The 22,498-nt window shown below is 35.6% G+C and overlaps 3 protein-coding genes across 3 annotated transcripts; 1 reads left to right on the top strand and 2 right to left on the bottom strand.

Annotated features, from left to right (window-relative positions):
* The first annotated feature begins 3,194 nt into the window (after positions 1 to 3,194).
* On the top strand, positions 3,195 to 14,737 carry LOC123697615 (DNA repair protein XRCC1). Its single transcript, XM_045644158.1, has 11 exons — positions 3,195 to 3,438; positions 4,076 to 4,186; positions 5,069 to 5,155; positions 5,819 to 5,980; positions 6,533 to 6,728; positions 7,017 to 7,535; positions 8,275 to 8,443; positions 9,221 to 9,468; positions 9,739 to 9,974; positions 11,871 to 11,990; positions 13,934 to 14,737. The coding sequence occupies exons 1-11, from the start codon at positions 3,388 to 3,390 to the stop codon at positions 14,090 to 14,092; spliced, it is 2,058 nt and encodes a 685-aa protein (XP_045500114.1). The 5' UTR covers positions 3,195 to 3,387; the 3' UTR covers positions 14,093 to 14,737.
* Positions 14,738 to 17,364: 2,627 nt separating this feature from the next.
* Positions 17,365 to 19,965, bottom strand: LOC123697455 (eukaryotic translation initiation factor 3 subunit F). Its single transcript, XM_045643978.1, has 4 exons — positions 19,815 to 19,965; positions 19,432 to 19,578; positions 17,854 to 18,356; positions 17,365 to 17,622 (listed from the first exon to the last, which is right to left on the bottom strand). Exons 1-4 carry the CDS (start codon positions 19,921 to 19,923, stop codon positions 17,548 to 17,550), a joined length of 834 nt encoding a protein of 277 aa, XP_045499934.1. The 5' UTR covers positions 19,924 to 19,965; the 3' UTR covers positions 17,365 to 17,547.
* A 1,374-nt stretch (positions 19,966 to 21,339) lies between these two features.
* Positions 21,340 to 22,301, bottom strand: LOC123697281 (bolA-like protein 3). Its single transcript, XM_045643748.1, has 3 exons — positions 22,062 to 22,301; positions 21,748 to 21,897; positions 21,340 to 21,598 (listed from the first exon to the last, which is right to left on the bottom strand). Exons 1-3 carry the CDS (start codon positions 22,107 to 22,109, stop codon positions 21,461 to 21,463), a joined length of 336 nt encoding a protein of 111 aa, XP_045499704.1. The 5' UTR covers positions 22,110 to 22,301; the 3' UTR covers positions 21,340 to 21,460.
* Positions 22,302 to 22,498: the final 197 nt, after the last annotated feature.

Consider the following 22,498-nt stretch of genomic DNA (forward strand, 5'->3'; position numbering starts at 1 on the left):
TGAAATATTTTATTTGAATCAATAAAATAAAAAAAAAAATAAAAAATAATAATAATACAAAAATAAATTCACAACACAAGAAAATCCGCGCGCAAATCATAGCGCGTGACAATGAAATCAAGAACTTTCGAGCCGACGCGACGCGGACGACGAAGGAGCCTAACAAAAGTACCTACAATCATAGGCGGCTCGTGACAAAATTGTATGGCCGTGTTCACTTGAAATAAAACAACGAAAATAGGTACCTACAATAGCGTTAGCAGTACAAAAAAAATGAGCACCACATTATAAATGTCTATTTAATATTTATACACTAAAAATTATAGAGTATTTCAAAACGAATTCAATTATTATTTAGCAATAATTAGAAAATCCCCGAATTTGCATTCGTGATCGTATTCATAGTGTTTGTCTACACTAATATTATAAAGAGGAAAACTTTGTTTGTTTGTTTGATTGTAATGAATAGGCTCATAAACTACTGGACATTTTACCAATGTTTGCAAGTTTGTGATTACTTTGATAGTTTACCGATTTATAATAATTGTATACTTATATCATTGTTTAAAAATATTCAAACACAATATGATATAGGTACTGATTTATCACTGGTTTCAGTGATGAACTGATGAGTCAATGTTAGCCACAATACTAATCACTTTCGTCATACATGTGTATGAACTATGATTGATGTGATTTGCAATGTGGTGAAATTTCATAAAAATCACGGGCCAATTTTTTGTTTTGAATCCCACCGAAAATACATATATTACTAATTGCGTTATTAGAATAATTAATTACTATACCCACGATCAATTATTACAATTTACAATATAGTCTCAAATGCATACTAGAGAAACATTGCAATTTGAATCAATTAAAATGCATAGCATACAAAAATAAATTCACAACACAAGAAATTCCGCGCGCAAATCATAGCGCGTGTCAATGAAATCAAGAATGTAATTTATATCAAGCCGACGACGACGCCGAACTAAACCTAAAGTACCTACAGTACCATTTACCTTCAGTGTACAATACAGTTTACAGACCTACGACGGACGAACAATAATGAGTAATAAATTGTTTACAAAAAAAAACATAGTTTCTAAGGTCATTAGTTTTATTTTATTTTATTGTTATTTTCTTTGAACGATTGGAAATGAAATTACTCAATTTTTACACAGAACTTTGATTTATTAGAATTATGCTCATTATGTATAAGATAACGAACGCGAATGCACGACATCTAGCGCGTCTTATGTCTAAACATCGCCTTTCGTTTAGACATTGACGCGCTAGATCTGTAATAAGTATATAGTCTATGCGCTAGATGTCGTGCTTTATGTCGTGTTTCGCTTGGCAAAAGTCACGCACACTACTGTAGAAGTGTCAAATTTTTCCGGTATTTTACTGTTGTTTTTCTAAGTAAATATTGTAAATTATTGATTAAAAAGGTCGAACGCGCACACATTTCATTATAGAGAAGTGATAAAATGATTAGTTTTAAAGAAATAGTGTCTGTGTTAAGTGTTTAGAGGTAATCAAAAATGTATGGAGGGACGGTCGGAACATCCACCTTGTTTTGTCCAGGGGGGGGACACTTAGAACAAACTGACATTTATTAAAGAAAGCCACGCGATCTATACTTTGGCGAGTAAAAACTTATTTAAATAAGTTTATATTAAATCCCCAAAAGATGGCATCGCACTTTCCGAAGTTTTTGCAAAGTGAATAAAGATATTTAAATAAATGGAAATTATTCTTTAAACATTGTTTTATTTTAATAGATCGAATGCATGTCTTACTTTTTTTCAAATTCCAATAAATAATTTTGCGATTTCAATCGCTTCATATGGTATCAAATTAATAAACTTGCAACATCTTCTGAAAGCTTCTCAGTGTTGTCCTATATGAAATCAATGCAGTAAAATAAGGCAAATGAAAACCTTTCTTTATTCAAAGTTTAAATGAATTAGAACAATAATCTCAGATTTTTAATTCAGTACCTATCTTATCTAGAACTATAATTATTCAGGAAAATATTTTACATAAAAAAATAGTGCGTCTAACTAAATAAAATACTGAAAACGTCTTATTTAATTTACATGAAAAGTGTTAAATATGATTTATTAATTGGTAACATTGACTAACTTTTTTTTTGTAATTTGTATTTGATAATTCTGTCATAAAATGGCGGCGACTATACGTGAACGGTGAAGTTTATTTACGTTAAAATTACTTAATTAGTTCATTTTGTTGATAATCGTGTGAAGTTTATAGTTCTCGTGAAAGTGTGGTGAAAGTGCGTTGAATCGAGCCCTACGTTCAGGCTTTCAAAACGTTTTACTGAAAATTATGTGCACGGACAGTTTTTTTTTAGATAAGTACTTAAAAATATGTAATATTACAATATGTGAAAGCATTTAAAAAATAAAGAACTTATTTCTTTTATTGTCGTTTTCTTCATTATCCTTAGTAAGTACTTCAATTTGTTTTAAGAAATTTGACTGAATTATACCTATTTAGCACTTCCAAATATCTCATTTTTAAAGACTCCGTATTTATATTCATATAATGAAACTAATATAAATACTAATTATATAAGCTAATTATCTTGTAATTATTACAACTGAAAAGTTTTTTTTTTAAATCACCTAAATCTTTAAAAACCATCCATTTTGTAATCATTTAGATCTTTAGATCTTAGTCTTATTTCTAAAATGTTGAAAATAAATGATAATAAATCAGTTGTAGGTATTCTCTGAAACAATATCGCTCTCCTATTTCAATAACGACGCAAATATAATATGTGAGCATTTATTCCAGGCACATTATTTTTGCCTGAAATGATTATTCAAATTAAATTGCGTCGTTATTTATAGAAGAGTAGTGATAAAAAAAATATACCTACTACCTATGTATATTAACGTATATATGTATGTAGGTATATGGAATTAGTTCTAACCCCAAAATCCAGAGGGCTCATTGTCGCCAGTCAAAGTCAAATAGGTTGGCCTTCATATGCTTCAAGAGGGCTCTCTATGCCCTATTATACATTATACTCTTTGGTTTTGTCGTAGTCGTACTAAAAAACTGAAACTTAGCTTTTTTTGTCAGATTTAAGAACGCGTCTTTATAGTGTTTACGACTTCCGTCAATGGTTTGGTGATAACATTGACACTGACAAATTGTCCATAGCACAATGTTTTGATTTGTAGAATTTGAATTTGAATTTTGAAATCGACGTGACGATACATAAAATGATAAATGTTTAAATTAAACCTCTGCTGTTATCTTAAATATGAATACTTGTATTATTTTTTGAAATAAACACTCATACCTAGTTTTAATTCAATAAAATTTTCAATTACATTTGAACTCAGAATGCCGCGAGTAAAATTGGACTATGTCGTCAGTTTTAGCAGTGAAGATCCCGTATGTTATGATATTTTTATAAATAATTATTGGGTTTTATAACGATAGAAAATTATACTTAAAATTAATTACAAAAACAAATATAAAACCATATTATGTTTTATTTATAAAAAATTATAGGTTATATAAAATTATAAGGAAAATAGGTAGTTCATAAAATTACATATAAGTACAGGAAACCAAATTACATACAACTATATAGGAGATAGGTGTCTCTCAGCTCAGTAGTCATGGATTTAGGTATTAGAAACTCCATCATTGTTTATTTTTGCTTGTTAGCAAATATAACTATATAAACCAAAGCAGAAAACACTTGTTTTCAAATACAAATTCTTATCAATCAGTTTTGTTGTAAAGATACAGAATTCATTTACAAATTCTAATTGGAGCTGCTATAATTTAGTGTTTTTTTATAATTTTATATCAATTGGGAAATCCCCGCAGACGGTTTTACAAACACATGTATCAACTTGTAACTGTCATGCTGTATACAGAGTTACCAACCAATGAAATTGTGCCCTTTGATTTAATTTATTCATCATCATAACATCATACAATTTTTGTGTAACCTTTTATTGGTACATTAAATAGTATTTACTATTTACACTTGACAAATTTTTATCTTTTTAATTTTTAGAACAATCCAGCGAGCAACTTGCTAGCATGGGAGATCAGCAAGAAGAAGTGGTTATGCAGCAAATGGGAACCATCTTGCTCTGTGGTGCTGCAGCTGGCTAAAGCTGTACAGGTACTGTGCTACTGTTGAATTCTAAGAGAAAAAGAGTCACTAAATAGATAGATAAAATCTCAAAAATGTTAATAGTTAAGTATATTTTAAGTACTAATATGTACCTTACTTGTATTGTACATAATATACTTAGTGAATCCATATTATAAATGCGAAAGTAACTCTGTCTGTCTGTCTGTTACTCAATCACGCCTTAACTACTGAACCAATTTGCATAAAGTTTGGTATAGAGATATTTTGATACCCGAGAAAGGACACAGGCTACTTTTTACCCCGGGAAATAGGATAGGTTTTATCCCGGAAATGAGAAATCCCACGTGAACGGGAACTATGCGGGTTTTTCTTTGACTGCGCGGGCGAAGCTGCGGGTGGAAAGCTAGTTATAAATAAATATTTCAGGACAATTTTCACACACGGCACAATCTGATCCCATACTAATCTTTCGCTTGTGTTATGGAAACCAGGTGGCTGATAAACATACATATATAATTTTTAAATAAATACTTATATAGATAATTAACACCCAGACACAGAGCAAACATCTATGTTCATCACACAAATATTTGCTCCGGGTGGGAATTGAACCCACAACCTCTGTCTTGGAAGGCAGGGCCACTACCAACTAAGCCAACCGGTCAGTCGAATTATATTTATTAATAATAGCTGTTCGCCCCAAGTCTGCTCAGATTGTAATTAAATTTTTCAAAATTTTAGACAAAAAGTATCCTAAGTATATTCTTATTATTTGAAAAAGTCTCAACATTCTTACTTTCATTATATATTTATAATATGAGTAGGATGTATTATAATATGAGTAGGATGTATTATAATATGAGTAGGATGTATTACCATACTACATACAGTTTTACAAACTAATTTCAGATCCAGTCAGTTCACATTGGCGCCTATCAAGCATCCCTGGTGGAGGTTCTGGTGGGCCTCTCTGAGAAACCTAACGATCCATTTGAGGTATCTATAATAGACATTTCAGATATTTCTTGTTTGAACGTAATTGTAAAAGACATTATAATAAATGTATAATAATGATATAAGAGGGTAAGGTGAGGTAGGCAACAAGCAAATCTGGAGAGGTGAAATTAAACAACAGATTAAAAAATATACATTTATTACATTAAAATATACATACAATATAAAGATAATAACGTAACATGATTGTAATCTGACGAAAAATCGCGAGCAGTAACAATTTCTTGCAATTTATAGCATTATTAGCTTAATCACTACGCGGCTTTGCCCGCGTTTTTAAAGGAAATCCCGCATAGTTCCTGTTCTCGTAGGATTTCCCAGATAAAACCTATCCTATGTGTTAATCCAAGTTACCCTCTATATGTGTGCTAAATTTAACTGTAATCTGTTCAGTAGTGTTTGCGTGAAAGAGTAACAAACATACATACATACATATACATCCATCTTCACAAACTTTCGCATTTATAATATTAGTAGGATAGGATAGGGTAGTAGGATAGCTTTAAAGCATTGTGAGAGGACGAATTTTTTCTCCAGATTACAAACTAGCGGGAATATTGTAATCTTGTGGGGACAGATATATAAAGCCCTATACCGTGGGTTTGTTAAGTGTTGTATGTACTGGGTGTGGTACAAGTGCGGCAGGTGTTGGTCCCCAGCTGCGTGCTGGTGGCGCCGGGCGAGGCGCGGCGCGGGGCGGCTGAGAGAGTTCGTACCTTCAGTGCGGACCAGCTCAGCGCGGCACGGGCACAGCGGTGGGATCGACTGAGGGTGGTGTGCTCGCAGCCCTATAATAAGCATTGTCAGGTGCGTGGGCTTGTATTAGTTATAATTACTTCTATAACTATATAATGTATATATTTGTATGTTCATGATAACAATCTATTCTGAAGTTATAAATAGACAGTACGATTCAAACTTAATGGCGGCTCGTAAAATCGTACGATCCGATGCGCAGAAACAATTTTAGGTATTAGCGGGACGTCATAGGACTTGTGCTCACACCTGCACCTAACTTCGGAACCGCCATTAAGTTTTAATCGAACTGTATTTCTATTCATAGTTGCTCCAGTCTAGTTAATAATTTAGTAGAGAGAAATTATGAATAAACATAACAACTACTTAAAATTTTTCTGCTAGCAAAAAATTTGCATAAGAATGCAACCTCAGTAAAAAGTGTTATATTTTATTTTTTATTTAAGACAAAAACATTACAATGTTCAGATTGTGTTATACAAACTTTGTGTTATACAGTATACTATTAAACTATAGCCTTTATATTACAACTACTAGCACTATTGATACTATTAAGTTCTCTAATCCAGTTAAATTTTCAAATATTTATTATTACATTTCCAGTACGGCCTCTCATTCATCCACATCTATTCCCCGGAAGCTGACGGCAACCCAGCAGCACCAATAACAGAGAATACAACAGAGCAGCCAGTTAAAGCCATCCCCAACAGAATGTTCGCTCTGGACGGTCTCTCGTCTGACGAGGACGAGTTCAAGCCGGGGGAACTGTTTGCGAAACATCGGGCTACGGAAAGTACTGGTAAGTTAGGTGCATGTGCTGTCCATGTTATGATGATTACAGGTTGTTCACAAATTGTGCAAAGTAAAAATAATAGTTAAGTATTTGTGTCATTTCATTTTTTTTTAATTTAATACAGTTTTCTTTGAATGAGATTTGTACTAATATATGTATATATACCATACGCGTACATGAGGCGTGGAACGAAAAATTCTTAACTAAAATTTGCATTTTTACATCAACATGATTCTGTGCATAATTTCTAATTAAAAGATAGTCACAAATATATATGTCTTCATCTTATTTCAGATGCTCAAATAAGACAAGCGTCATCAAATGCTTTAAAAAATATCTCTGACTCTGCCACTAAATTGACCAAAACACCTATATCAAAGACATGTGAAGCGCGACACAAAAACAGCGCTAAAAAATCAGACAGCGACCAAACAAACAGACAAAGAGATAGTCTGATGTATACTGACGACGATGATCAGCCACATGGAAGAATTGACAGAATAGTACAAAAACGTAAAGATGAAAAGAGTAAAGAAGAGATAAATAGACAGAAAACAAATGAACCTAAAAGAAAAACAACCAATGAACGTATGAAAGATTTATCAAACGAAATTGACAAAGAATTGAATGAAAGTATGAGAGATGTTGTTGATGGTGCAAGTAGTTCCAAAAAAAGGAAACGAGACTCGACCAACGAAAGCAAAGATAAAGATTTAAATGTTAATAAAAGGAATGACGCGAACAAGATGAAGAGGGACAAAAGTGATGACAGAGACGAAACACGTAAGCGCAAGAAAGTTGAAAATAATAACGGTGAGTTATTTTAGAAAACCGGGTTATTCTATAATTTACTGTTCATGGTACTTTTCTTTGAAAACGTAATACAATTAGATATTTTGCTATCAGTTAAACAGAGGTATTTCATAAATCGAAAATCTTTTATTAACATAAGACCATATTTTATTAGATGTTTTAAAATTATATAGAACTAGCTGCTCCGCGCGGTTTCACCCCCGTGGCTCCACTCCTGTTGGTCGTAGTGTGATGATATATAGCCTATAACCTTCCTCGATAAATGGGCTATCTAACACTGAAATAATTTATCAAATCGGACCAGTAGTTCCCGAGATTAGCGCGTTCAAAGAAACAAACAAACTCTTCAGCTTTATAATATTAGTACAGATATAGATTTGAACAGTATATTTTATAATTGTCTAAGTCATTTTACATAAAATACTACGAAGCATAAAAAAAACGTCTTGTGATTTTTCCAAAGCATTTGACTTAGTTGACCATGCCACTTTATGGCGGAAACTCAATCACTATGAAATTAAAAGATTCTGCAAAGAACCTCATAGTTTAATAATTAATATCTTCAGATAAGGATACAAACCGTTGTTGTAAATGGACAAAGATCTGGCGGTGTTTTTATCAACATTGGTGTTCCGCAGGGATCTGTTTTAGGTCACGTATATTGTATTTAATATTTTAAGTTATCTTCCCACTTTTTACATATTATTTTAATTCTAAACCATAAATTATATAATTCCAGGTGCCCTCCGGCCTGGGTCAGTATGCAGCGATATAGGGCAAATCCTAGCGGGCACGGTGCTGGCCCTCAGCGGCTACGTGCACCCGCGGCGCGGAGCCCTGCGCGAGCTCGCCCTGCGGCTCGGCGCGCAGTACAGACCCGACTACACAAGGGACTGCACGCATCTCATGTGAGCTTTGAGTAGTACAGTGATGTTGCTCTGGTTTAACTTTAATTTATATATTACTAGATTTCCGCCCGCGGCTTCGCCCGCGTTTGCAAAGGAAAACCCGCATAGTTCCCGTTCCCGTGGGATTTCCGGGATAAAAACTATCCTATGTGTTAATCCAAGTTACCCTCTATATGTGTGCTAAATTTCATTGTAATCGGTTCAGTAGTTTTTACGTGAAAGAGTAACAAACATCCATACATCCACACAAACTTTCGCCTTTATAATATAATTAGATATATTAGATTATTTTTAGCTCGAGTGAAGAATTTTTTAATGTGTAATGAAGTTTTTCTTTTTTTTTATATCCTGTCATTTCAATATTTGAAACAACATCTATGAATTTCTACTTTATGACCATTTTAACCGTAATCACTCAGCTAATCATAAAAAAATGTTACCAATAACCATTGAGATTATATTACTACGTATGGAGGAGACACCACGAACAAAATCTGTGCGCCATTTTTTGCTCTAACTAAGTTATAAAAATTATTATCTAGTTAGGTACTTACCGATGAAAGTTATTCCTTTGCACTTTTCCGTATTATTTGTATTATTTGTGCAATATCGTAACACACACGAAGGCATATTTGATGCGTTTCACTTTAAAACAAATAAAAAATGAGCGTGCAGTTACGCCATATGGCGTATGTTGAGCGGAACATAAGTGATGTAGGCGGTGTCGTCTCCATATGTATATCTCAATGCCAATAACGTATAACAACAACTCGGCAGCTGCGCGTTCCCCAACACGCCCAAGCTGAAGGCGGTCCGCTCCGCCGACACGCCCTGCTTCGCGGTGAAGGGCGAGTGGCTGGAGCAGTGCTGTGCCGCGCGGCGTCGCCTGCCCGAGCCATGGTTCGCCACCGAGCCGCACTTGTATGTGGCGCCGCCAAAGGGGGGGTACACACAATATGATGATGATGATGGGGGTGAGGAAGGGGGGAGTAAGCCTGGTGCGGCGGGGGTTGCGCCGGATAGTGGTGAGTTGTTGTACTTAATGCTTACGGGTGATATAAGCAACAGATTTATATCCATCCACACACATAATATGCTTGACATCTGTTTACCAAACTATCACTAAATCTCACACGTGATCACACATCGTCTGACGCGCTCCCACATACAAACACGCGCACACACGTTGTCTGACGCGTCTATACCGCGCTACCACACTTTTGTTCTGAGTGAAAACGTTGTCTACAGTTTTTATAGATCACATTAATACCAATCTACTATTTAACTTATTTCAGACGCAGACACGGAAGACGAGATCGAGCAAGTGAGGCAGGAACAAGCGAAGAGAGACACACAACACACGAAACAAGAAAAGGAACAAACAGACAAACAGACGGAGGCCAGTGACTCTGACGTGAGCTTCGTGTGTGACGAGCGTGTGAAGGGGAACATCACTTTGCATGACGACGACAGTGACGACACTGAGCCCGAAGAACGTACGAACAGACAGATTGGACTTGATAAGACTAAGGTATAAAAGTTGTACTTTTTTATATATTTTTACTGTGCTTTATTGGTAGGTTTTTCTGTAAAAAAAAATGTGTAAATACAATATATTATATGTGTATTACTTTACCTATGACAGTTCTTCTACTAATGGAAAGCTATAGCACAATTTTTTGAGTTACATAATATATTATAAATAGGCGCACGCAAATGGTCTGACGAGCCTATACCGCGCTACTACACGCAAACACGTCTTCTGACGCTTTATGATGCGTTACTATATAAACATCATCTGACGCATCGCGCTACCACACAAACACGTCTTCTGACGCTTTATGATGCGTTACTATATAAACATCATCTGACGCATCGCGCTACCACACAAACATGTCTTCTGACGCTTTATGATGCATTACTACATAAACATCATCTGACCAGTGGCGGTACGTTCATACAAGCCGAAAAGCCCGGCTTGCCTAAGGAATTCGCTACGAGACAGGAAAATACCCAAATTCACTTTTGAATATTCGCGCGCAACGAGCAATTCAAAATTTGCTCCGAAATTCAATGAAAACTAACCTTCAAACAATGTCGAATTCGAGTCAAACTTTTTAATTTCATCCTTCTTGCTATCTAAATAAGGTCGTACTTTGTATAAACAGTGCGGTGTCCTTCTTGAGTGACATATAGTTTTCTCGCTTGCACTCGTGGGCTTTTACCGGGCTTTGCGCTTATCTCTTCTAACGTATGAAATTTCGTTGAAGTAGCTACATACCTATCTATAGAATTCTATAGCAATTTATATGGCCAACAAAGCCGGGCTTTAACAGTGTGAAGATAGTTACGATTGCGCGTCGCGCGAACGAACGTCGTGAATATTATTGTTAGTATAGTTTAGCGCGTGATTATACCGGTGTAATTTAGGTTAAGTTTTTCGAATTTTGTGATAAAATAAGTGTCGCGACACAGATTGTATTGTAAATTGTGATGGTTTGCTTTGTGCTCAGCGGGGAAAGGTAAAATCATTAAACTTTACTGTAAAACAACAATAAATTTCTTCATTAAAACCAACTCCCGATTTGTGCAGTAAGTCACATAAACCAAATTTTAATTGTAATGTTTACGAATTAATCGATTTAATGAATTGGTTAGAAGAAGCCTTCTGATGAAGCTTGCACATATTTTGGTATTTACGATTCTTGCTAGTAGGTAGTTCTTCCACGGAGCGTGCTTTCTCAGCGTTAAATCGAATTCATAGGTACGTAATTACGTATTTAAGAAATACACAAGGCCAAGAACGCCTTTCTGAATTAACAATGACTGTCATTGAGAAAGAGCTGTTAATTGAATTAAAACAATCACCTAAGTAGGTACCTACTTCTATTCCGATATTATAAAATATTTCCTTCAGAAAGATCGGCGTTTTGAATTAGAATATAAATGATCTGTACAATATTTTATAATAATATAATGTCATACAGTTTTATATAATTTATAGATATAGATTTTAATATGATTGTAATGGTAAACGTTTGACTCAACTGTTTGCGGGCGCGCGTGAAGATTTAGAAGATTTGATTCGGTATGTTCACATTTTTTATAAGTTTTATAACGAACATAGGTACCCAGCAAACACTTCGAAAAATTTGGGCTTGCCCAGTCCTTACACCCTAGGCACGCCACTGCATCTGACACGCCTTTACATCGCGCTACCACACAAACACGTCTCCACACAATCAGGAGCGCGATGCATCAGATGATGTTTATGTAGTTACGCATCATAAAGCGTCAGAAGCGTCCCTACTGTTCCTGAGCCGTACAGTCTAATTTTTTTTTTTTTTTGTTTATATAAATCTGCGGTGGTGTTCTAGTCGACGTTCCTCAAAAATGATCTCATGTTATAAGCACGTGTAACGTTTAGCTGTTGCCGAGCTTCCTGGAGGGCTACACGTTCGTGGTGTGCGGCGAGGTGCAGCGCGCGGGGCACGATGTGGGGCTGCTGCGGCGGCACGTGCGCGCGTACGGCGGGGAGCTGCTCACGGTAACTATTGCACTGCTTCATGATCAGAGGCGGCTCGTGACAAAATTTTATGGGTGTTCACTTGAAATAAAACACTGAAAATACATGGTGTAAATCAGTACAATTTAATAAAAAAATTACTTATAAAGGAAATGCATACGTCTTTCTTTTTGGTGTGCAATAATATCTATAACTTGACACAATCTATTAAGCTTCGTAAAATATGTCTGTTTTCATCGACACGGTCATTGAACTCGCGTATTGACTTTCGGTACGCGGAATCTAATGCTTTACGAATGTCTTGTCGTCCGATAGACGCCAATTGCAGTTCATTCAACAAATGGTACCGAGATTGTGAATGTTTTTTCATCTTGATTGAAAGATGAGCTAAGTCGTCAACGCCCGTTTCAGTCCAAGCACTCTCACCTCCGCCGGCCGCGCCCGCTTCAAATAATAGACACGGAAAACAAAATAGTTTGTTGCTTTCATGTTCATCACAACCACACAACCACGGTGTTTTCACATATTGTTCGGATTTAAACACACGCGTATATGCTTTCGTTTTTGTCGTACATTTTTGCGTAAGGTCAAGTTCAGGCCGTGGCGGTCCCTTAGCTTTCAATTCAAGCCGAATTTGTAACGTTTTAACACACTTTTTAATGAACGCCACATTATAATTGTCCATTTTAACACTCACAAGTAATACTGATAACTACAGGCTATTTCAACAGTCAACACGTATCTTATGATTTTAATTAGAAAATTCCCGAATATACATTCGCGCGCGTGCAGTCAAGTTGACTAGAGTGTTTGTTTATACAGGCAACATCGCGCACCAGGTGCCAGGGCGCGCGGTAAAAACGAACCGGCAACGTTTGCGGGAGCGGCGCTCCGAATTTTGCTATTTTTTCATAGAAAATCTTCTGTTTCACGCGCAGGACTCTGACAAAACTATCTCTTTCACTCCTATTGGATTTCGTATTAGAAAATGTACTAAATATTTTTTCATTGGAGCGCAATCGTGAGCGCTCCGCTACGCGCGTTTTATAATACCTACAGTATTATACCTACAGGTGTATGGGATGATGGAATGATGGATATATTCATTGGTATTGCCGATAGTTTTTTTTACGATTGATTTTAAATAGTAATAATTAATATTAATAATGAAATTAAGGAGTATGATTTTATTATAATTATTTATGGGAGTTCACTGCACCAGCGCTCCTTAGGGCAAGCCGCCTCTGTTCATGATTACGTTAATTAATTACACGACATATAAATTTATAAATATTCTTTATAAATTTATATTTATAAAGCATTTGAATGCCATAAAACCAAAAATATCTAATTACACAATGTCATGTTTTTAAAGGCCGATTTACGTGACGCGACCGGGCCGTACTCCGTCCGGAGCTCGATCAAACATTATTGTATACTTTTTGTATCGAGTGATTCACGCTCGACGAGGCCCGGCCGGAGCACGGCTTTGAAATGTGTACGTATACGGTATATCGCTTCAGTTATTTCCCGGTGTCGGCACGGTGTAGCGTAAATCGTGCTTAACGTGATTTTATTAGCTTCACCTGGATGTTTTTTTGTAATGTTCAGATTTCATTGATTTCATTTTGACCCACGTTATACGGACAGACTGATACAATTCAACTCTGTAATCGAGGATAGGCGTCGATGCAACGATTTCTTAAGTTTAAGTGTGTGTGTGTGTTTTTTTTTTTTTTTAGTTTTAAGTGATACTTTTATTACATCGTCTCAAACTTTTTCGTCTGTGGGTAGAATGTTATGAATGACGATGAGCCACTAAGTAGGAAGGGACGCAATTTTTATACCATTAATGGAATATAATTCCGAAAATTTTGGTTAAATGTCTATAAAAGTTTCACTTTTACTGTGGCTTTGTGGCTCTGTGCCAAATGATAATTTTTAACTAAATTATGTTATTTCAGGAGGAAGAAGTGACGGAAGACAGCGAAGTGCACTACATAGTGTGCACGAGCACGGACGCGTTACCGCAGTGTGCAGGTGTGCGTGTGTCGCCGCGTTGGCTGTGGCGCGCACACACACGCAGGCGGCGCCCGTCCGACGAGCGGGACGAGATACACTGAGCGTGTGTGCGTGTACCAACCGCAAGCACACCACGTCACGTCCCCACGTGCCGGTTGTAGTACGGAGTGGGATATATTGTTGTGTGCACTGAGCGCGTGTGCGTGTGAGTGCGTAGCTTAACGTAGGGCGGAATACAAACATATGCGTGCGTGTGTTACGGAAATGTTATTGTATGTACTGATTGTGTGCGTGTATGTTTGTATGTCGTAGATATATATTTTTTTTATTATTTTAAGCCGCGTAGCCACGTGGGCCGCGTATTTGAGCAATTGTTAATCAAACACTCCAAAATGATTGTAGCATATAGAATTTTTTAATAACTTTGATTTGATAAAAATGCTTACAAGGTTAGAAAGATTTATATGAATAATAATATTGTCGTGTTTCTCCGAGTCATGTGAAGTTTGTAATTAAACAGTACCTTGATCTCTTAATAAACTATTTATATTACTCTATTTGTATCACATTTAATATTACTGACTTTCATTAATTTTAGTTGTTTTCACATGATAATTTTCTTAGCAATTATTAAAAATGTAATTAATTTCCATTTTGTATCGTATGTATAGACTATTCGATAATTGATTATAAATTTATTATTATTCGTTTCATAACTAATTTCATTTTGCTAATAAATTAGTTTATTAAAACATGTCTTTCATTTATCTCTTTTATAAAATAATATCCTTCCGCCCCGGCTTCGCCCATGGTACATGTTTACGTATTCTCTCCCTAAGAACTATCGCAATTCAAGGAATATTATAAAAAAAAAATTGATGAAATCGGTTCAGCCGTTCTCGAGTTTTGCGCTAAGCACATATTTTGGCGATTCACTTTTATTATACAGTGTCCCAAAGAGTAGTGATATACTGAAGCGGGGAGGTAGAGGACTAGAGGGCTATCCGAATCACCCCATGTAGGTATGTTTGCGATTTTTCGTGTTTTTTCAATTTTTGCTTATCGTCGAGCAAATATAGCACACAAAAAAAATCAAGCATCTACCGCAATAATTCACGTCACCATGATTAAAAATCTCATCGTACTCGGCGATAGGTGAAAAATTGAAAAAAAAAAGTAATAACTCCGAAAATACGAAAAATCGTATTCCGATCGTAGCCCAGTCCTCTACCTCCCAGCTTCAGTTTATCACTACTTTTTACCACCCTGTATAGAATATGTATCTTATATATAAAAATCAATCGCAAAATGTGTTGGTAAGCGCATAACTCGAGAACGGCTGAACCGATTTCGATAAATCTTTTTTTTATTATATTCCTTGAAGTACGAGAATGGATCTTATGTAGAGAAAACGTAAACATGTACCACGGGCGAAGCCGGGGTGGACCGCTAGTTTATCATAGAAATCTAAATAACATGTGTCTTGTTATTTAGATTTCTATGGTATTTATCTATACCTGATGTCAAAATAATAGTTTACTTTATAAACCCATGCAATTTTATGCATTCGACGGATCTTATAAAAAAAAAACAAACGATTAAAATCTTGATGAAACAAGATTACTATTTCCTACTAAGTTACTAACATAAATGGGAATGAAACTGTCCTCTCTGTGTAAAGCACGATTCATGCCGGAGCCGGGAAACAAGTTGAAAAATATCCACACATATTTCAAAGCCGTACCCCGTCCAAAAAGTGTAGATTATAATAGAACTAGCTTTCCGCCCGCTTTGTCTAAAACCTAATAAATTATATAGGTACTAAAACCTTCCTCTTGAATCACTCTATCTATTACAAAAAAAAAACCGCATCAAAAACCGTTGCGTAGTTTTAAAGATTTATGCATACAAAGGGACAGAGGAAGCGACTTTGTTTTATACTATGTAGTGATACTGTCTAATCGAGCCACACGGGGCAAGGCTCGGTCGCGACACGGTGAAGCGCTTTTACACCAAGCCACTGAACTGATTTTGATGAGAAATGCGTATACCTAGGCTGAAAGGAAAACGAAACTTATATCTACAGCTACTAATACTGTGCCACAGAGTGTGCGACACGACATTATTATGAAGTGCATGCGTGACTCTAGCGGCGCGGCCGCGGCAGGCGGAAAGCTATGATGTTACATAAAAAAAATTGGCCAAGTGCGAGTCGGACTCTGGAACAAACCTACTTTTTATTATGTTGTAACGCTAAAATTTATGTTTTTCGCAATTATTAATATATCTGTGTAATAAGGCATAGCTTCTTACCAAATTTCAAGATTCTGTGTACACGGGAAGTATCCTGTAGGTTTTGATTCCCTTGCGAATGTAGAAATTTGCGAAAATTTGCAGCATAAACGGCTGTGTATCTTTTGATTGCGTTGGCTTATAAATTGCTAAATTTGTTTTATCACAGCTTTAAGGGACCATCGACTTAAGACTTAAGTATTCAATATAAATTTCAGCTTGATATATTCACGCGTTCCTGAGAAAAAAGGTCTTGTCAGACAGACGGACGGACAACAAAGTGATCCTATAAGTTTCATTTTTATCTGTACTAATATTATAAAGCAAGTTAATTTGTAAGGCTCTAATCTCAGGAACTGCGGGTCCGATTTGGAACATTACGAAGGCTATAATTAATAATATTATGTATCTCTATCATACGTTATGACCAATTTTATGAGAGCGATATGGGTAAAGCCACGGCCCGCAGGGCATATCGCACGTGAAAAATTTCAATTGCATTCTGAACTATGGTCATATTGGTTATTTGTAATGTTTTAATCATCCTATATATTATATGGCTTAGCTTTAGATAGGCTGACCGCTCGTGAACTTCTTTAACATAAAAGTTCATTGATTTCGACATTTCGTCAATCGTCAATCAATGTTCATTTTGGGTTTGCCATGGTGTCGTAATATCTATAGGTGAAAACTGGTTGAAATTGGTCTTATAGTTTTAAAGCCTTATTAAAAGTACAAACAATAAAATAAAAAAAACCTTTCATCTTTGTATATGTTATATTGATTAGATAAAGATAGTCGAAGGTTTTTAAGTAATATTGATGCATCTTAGGTACTTTTAAATAAGGTGATTTATGAAAGATTTTTATTGGTATCGAATATTGCAGTCTGATTATACAATTTACAAAGCAGCTATTTTCTAAATTTGAAAGAAATGGATCCTGTTCTAAGTGAAATTTGATTTTTTTTCTATGTCTAGGCAAGCGGTGTCTACTCAATGCTTTTAAGGCTTTGATATTGAAAAAAATATTCGAATAATTGAGGGTGATCTATGTTATGTAGTTAAGTTAAAAATAATATCTGGAATGGTATAATAATTATTTATTAAAAGAAATATTATTTTACAAAACATTTAATTACAGCTTATCTCCTTAAATAAGATTTGTTTGGCGCAGTGGTGTAGACAGTAGATTATCAACAATTTGACAGCAACGAAAATATCCACTTGTTTATATGATTGTACAGACAAACACCCGGAACAGCTCTACTGTGAGGTGAGGAGAGTCAGCTTCTCGTTTAGTTGTAATTGGGTCTTGATAAGTTGCGCGAGAGTCACCACCTGGAAAACAATTCACATATTAATTAATATTTATTACTTATATGGATCAGGATTAATGAAATTATGTATAAAAATTTTAATAAAACAGTTTTCAGGTAAAGTTAGATATGAAAACTGAAGTAAATATTGGCGAATTTTATTAATTATACAGAAGCAATAACTACAATTCGCAAGTGAGAATTGACATAAACATAGGCATATAAATGTAAAAATGTCTGGAGTGGTGCGCACCATGAGCAGGTCCTTGACGCTGGAGGCGAAGGCGTCGGCGAAGTTGTCGGCGGCGAGGCTGGGCAGCGCGGTGACCAGCTGCAGCAGCTCGCGGCCCACCGCGTTGTTGGGCGGCGCGGCGCCGCTCACCACCTCCTCCACGTGGCGCAGCACCTGGTCCAGCAGCTGGCCCAGCGCGCCGGCCGCGTCCGCCACCTGCGCCAGGTCGCGCGCCGGCCGCACCTGGCGCCGCGCCGCGCCCGCGCCCAGCGTCTTCTGGCACAGCTGCAGGCCGACCACCTCGGGCTCGTAGCACGTGAGCGCCGCCTCGATGGGCGTGAACATGCAGCCCTGCTTGCCGCGCGGCACGCCCAGCGCCACGCACACGTAGGCGCGCAGCCCCATGCGCGCGCCCGCCAGCGACGTGTCCACCGTCAGGTGCACGGGCTCGCGGCACTCGCGCGAGTAGTACTCGTGGATCACCGACGAGTGGTTCGTCACCTCGTTGCCCGTCGCCCACCACCCTGATACAAATTTTTATAATAAACTATTTTAATAATAATTATTATTCATGAATCAGACACTAAATGTATGTAACGTTAATGGACAAAATAGTATTGTCTTGACTCTTGACATCAATAATTTTAATTTATTGTTTTTTTTACAATTTAATAAATTAAGCTATAAAGTCATCTGTAACATAATAAATTACAGTGAAAAACTTCACAACAAATGTAATATGTAGTACATTAAGAGTTACATTAATTTTTGCATTGAGGCAAGAAAAATCCATCTAAATATCCCTCTCTATTCATCTGTATATAATCACAACAAAAATTATTTTAATAATAATAAAATTATTTCAACAAATAATTAAAACGCATTCATTCCATCTTTGTCAATCTCTTACAAAACTTGTAAAAAGGCAAAGCATCTTATAAATCAAGATATGTAAAATATCAAACTTCATAAGGTCATAACTCAGTTCAGATTAATGATGAACTCATTGATAGATGAGTTTAAAGGTATACATGTCTTAGTTTAGTTTATAACACTATTTTATATATAAAAATCGATTGATGGCCCTTAAAATACAAAAGACACCACTTCCCATACTAAATTTGGCATTGTCCATTCATGCTATGATTATCAGGATAAAACATGAAGTAATTATTGCTATATACAGGATTTGACAGTCATAATGAATGGATAATATTATAGTAACTGCAGTTGGACGATGTCATGTGGCCTTCCTGTCATGGTTGTTAACGAAACAATAACTGACTAATCTAGGAATTGTTCTTGTTGTATGATTTGGCTAAACTGTAGTTTAAAATGTAGTTTATGATCATATGCATCTTTTCACACTGATATATAATTGTTATAGGTATTAAAAGTATTCAACGAGAGTAATTCCTAGATGGTTCTTGAGTGAAAAATAAAATAATATGTATTGGTCTTAATATTTACTTTTAATCTATTATTAAATAATTATACATAGTGCTATTGCTTTAATGAATCTTTATATAAGTAAACTGTCAACCATAGCAATTACAAACCAGAGTTCGATCGAATGACTAAAGTGTACTTAGTACTTACCGACTATACTTTCTGAAGCATTGACTCTGCGATTCAACTCGTATACATCCATCGCATAGTTGAGCTCAGCCTCCACCTGGTCGGCGTGCTCCTTGTGCGGCACACAGAAGCAGTTCGTCACTTCCACTACTCCTTTATCCGAGGTGCCTACAAGTCATAACATACAAATATAACCTCAAACTATTCGTTTTTTATGACTTTTAACCCATCACAGATATGTAATTAAAAGAAAGCAAGTTAATATTATAATAGAATTACGACAAATATCACTATAAATCACTTTTTTTTCACACAAAACTCTCAAAAGACAAAATTGCAATCGTAAAGACGTGACGTCGGCGAAACCACTTTAAACATTTAGTTTTGATCAAAGGCGTAATTACCCAATAAGGTTCCGATAACTCGATGAGAGTCGGCATTTCGACGCTCATAAGCATCAACAATTTGGAATAAAACTACAGGGTGAACTTTTACAACTAGGTTGAGCGCCATGTTGTTATTTGAAAGGAGCTGCTCCGTTTTGTTTGACACTGACATCTTTTACAACTGACAATTATACTTTTTTATAAATTTTAAACACGGATACAAGGTATATTAAAACTTGTAAACCAAAGTTTAAAACACAGGTTTAAGAATTTCACAAGATGTGATTGAGATCGTGTTGAGATCAGACGAAATATAGGTGAAGAATACAATTTTGTCCATCTAAAGTGATTTTATATTTGTTTGCAATCCTTATTGCAGTCTGCAACGTATCCATAATTCCGTTAAACAATCAGTCGCCATTTAAAAGCTTAACAGAACCAATAAATAAACCCTGGACATCATTATAAGTTGGTATATCAACAATTATTACTAATTAAGTCTTATAAGTAAATATTTAATACTTTTATTTTGCCCTTAATTTTTATAACGCTCAGTTTTAGGAATCTCATTAGGTATCAAAACTGTTCTATCATAGATTCAACAATATTGATAATAAAATAAAAATATACAATAATAGGGCAATCTTAGATTAAGGATTGGTCTCCGCGCGCGCTACGACTAGATACCGCCGGCGTACTCGAAAAATGCGGCAACTAAAAGTACGCCGAAATCGGCGTACCCGAGCCAGTCGTGTCACAAGCATTGTGTGGAGAGGGCGTACCGATAGTTTCTAAAGATTTTGGACAAAACCTGAAGTAAAATGCCTGTTTGTGCCATAAAACTGTTTAAAAAAAATACAACAAATAATAAGAAAGACACTGGGATCACGTACCATCAGAAATAATCGTATTATTCGATATTTCACCTGTATTTTGAAAATGTTGTTTACGAAAATACGACGCCATTTAGTGTTGCCGTACTGCATATCCCAAAAACACACTTTTAATTTGAACTTATTTTATTCATAATGTTTTTTTTTTCAATACTATTACTAACGCATATTATAAAAAATATGATAATAACAATAATTTATTTCTGTTTAACCTTGTTTAACTGACTCATATAATATAATATGTTATTTTTTTTATTACCGCTTTTTTACTTTTAAAAAACCTTTGTGATAGTATAGTGGAATGGCAAGTGGATTTGAGTCACATGTTCATGGGTTCGATTCCCGGCAAGGCCAAAATGAAATAAAAATATTTTTCAAACTTCTTTCCAAGATAGCTCATTTCCCATTTATGGGGTAAAATTTATGTAGCTGGCAGTACAATTCTTCATACACACTAGCGTCACCTAGCGTCCTTACAAATTGCCTTACACACACTACAGAACTGAGTTGCCGCACTCACGGAGCTATTGTTTTTAGGTGGAGCGGTATCTAGTCCATAGAGGAAGGATGTATAACTGAGAATCTAGTCGTAGCGCGCGCGCGGAGACCAATCCTTAATCTAAGAGGGCAATAATAAAGCAAACAACATATTTCAAACAGTTACAACTATTTTTATTTTCTTAGCTTCAACAACTATGTTTTCATTTTAAAGCAAAACCTACATACATAATGTACACATAATGTAATATCTTAGTAATAAAAGTGTTTAATTTATTTATCTTCAGTTGGAGGTGTTGTGTGTATTCTAATGCCGTGCATCTCCGCTATTTCACTCTTGAGGGTATCTGTGACTAGGCGATGTTGCTTAACTCTTGAAAGACCTACAAATTCTTTTGCTTCAATGCTAATCTGAAATATAATTGAATAATCAGTATCAGGCAGAAACAACAAATTTCTTACTACCGATAGTTAATTTACAAATTGATTACTGTTGACATATGAAATTAGTCTTATACATATCTATCTAATAAATAGGAAGAAATTATATAAATGAATACCTCAAACATAGCTCCACAACCACCAGAAATATCCTCAATGCTCACATATGTGATGCCCGGCATCGCTCGCTTTAGGACTTCCGTCAATTGCTGTTCTTTGGTCACGCTATTTTTCTCGAATGCACTACCATTGCCGCCTACTGCACGTATCTAACGATAGGTAAAATATAGTTAGTTATTAGTTAACAGATCAATTTTATATTCGGTACCATTATTACAACTAAAGATTACTTTAATTTAATATTTTCGATATCCTTTAAAAACACACAATTTTTAACACACACACAATCTTTGATAATTAATATTATACTTACCAATTTTGTTCTAAATGGCTTTGTTGCTTGAAAAATCTGACGAAACATTTTGTTATTGATATTAGCGTAGCGTCCTTGAGAGTTGAGTTATCGAATAATCTTGTTATATCGGCTTATAAATCACACATCTTTCAACGATATATTGGTATATATTATACTATACTTTCTTATATTATTAAATTTTACATAACAAATGCGATAAATAACCTCAATCGCAATTTTTTACTGTCGAAAACAAAAATACACTAATGTCAACTGTCAAATAAATGCCGGATACAGATAATGATTACCTATAATAAAACTTTTGATTTCTCTGTATCTGTACCAAAACTTGACCAAAACTCTTATTTTAAAAAAATCTGAGGATTACGCCCTCATGGCTAATCCCATAGTCCACAACACCAACTTAGATACAATGATAATAGTTGTGGACTCAG

The sequence above is a fragment of the Colias croceus genome, chromosome 14 (genome assembly GCF_905220415.1).
Source record: "Colias croceus chromosome 14, ilColCroc2.1".
Lineage (NCBI taxonomy): Eukaryota > Metazoa > Arthropoda > Insecta > Lepidoptera > Pieridae > Colias > Colias croceus.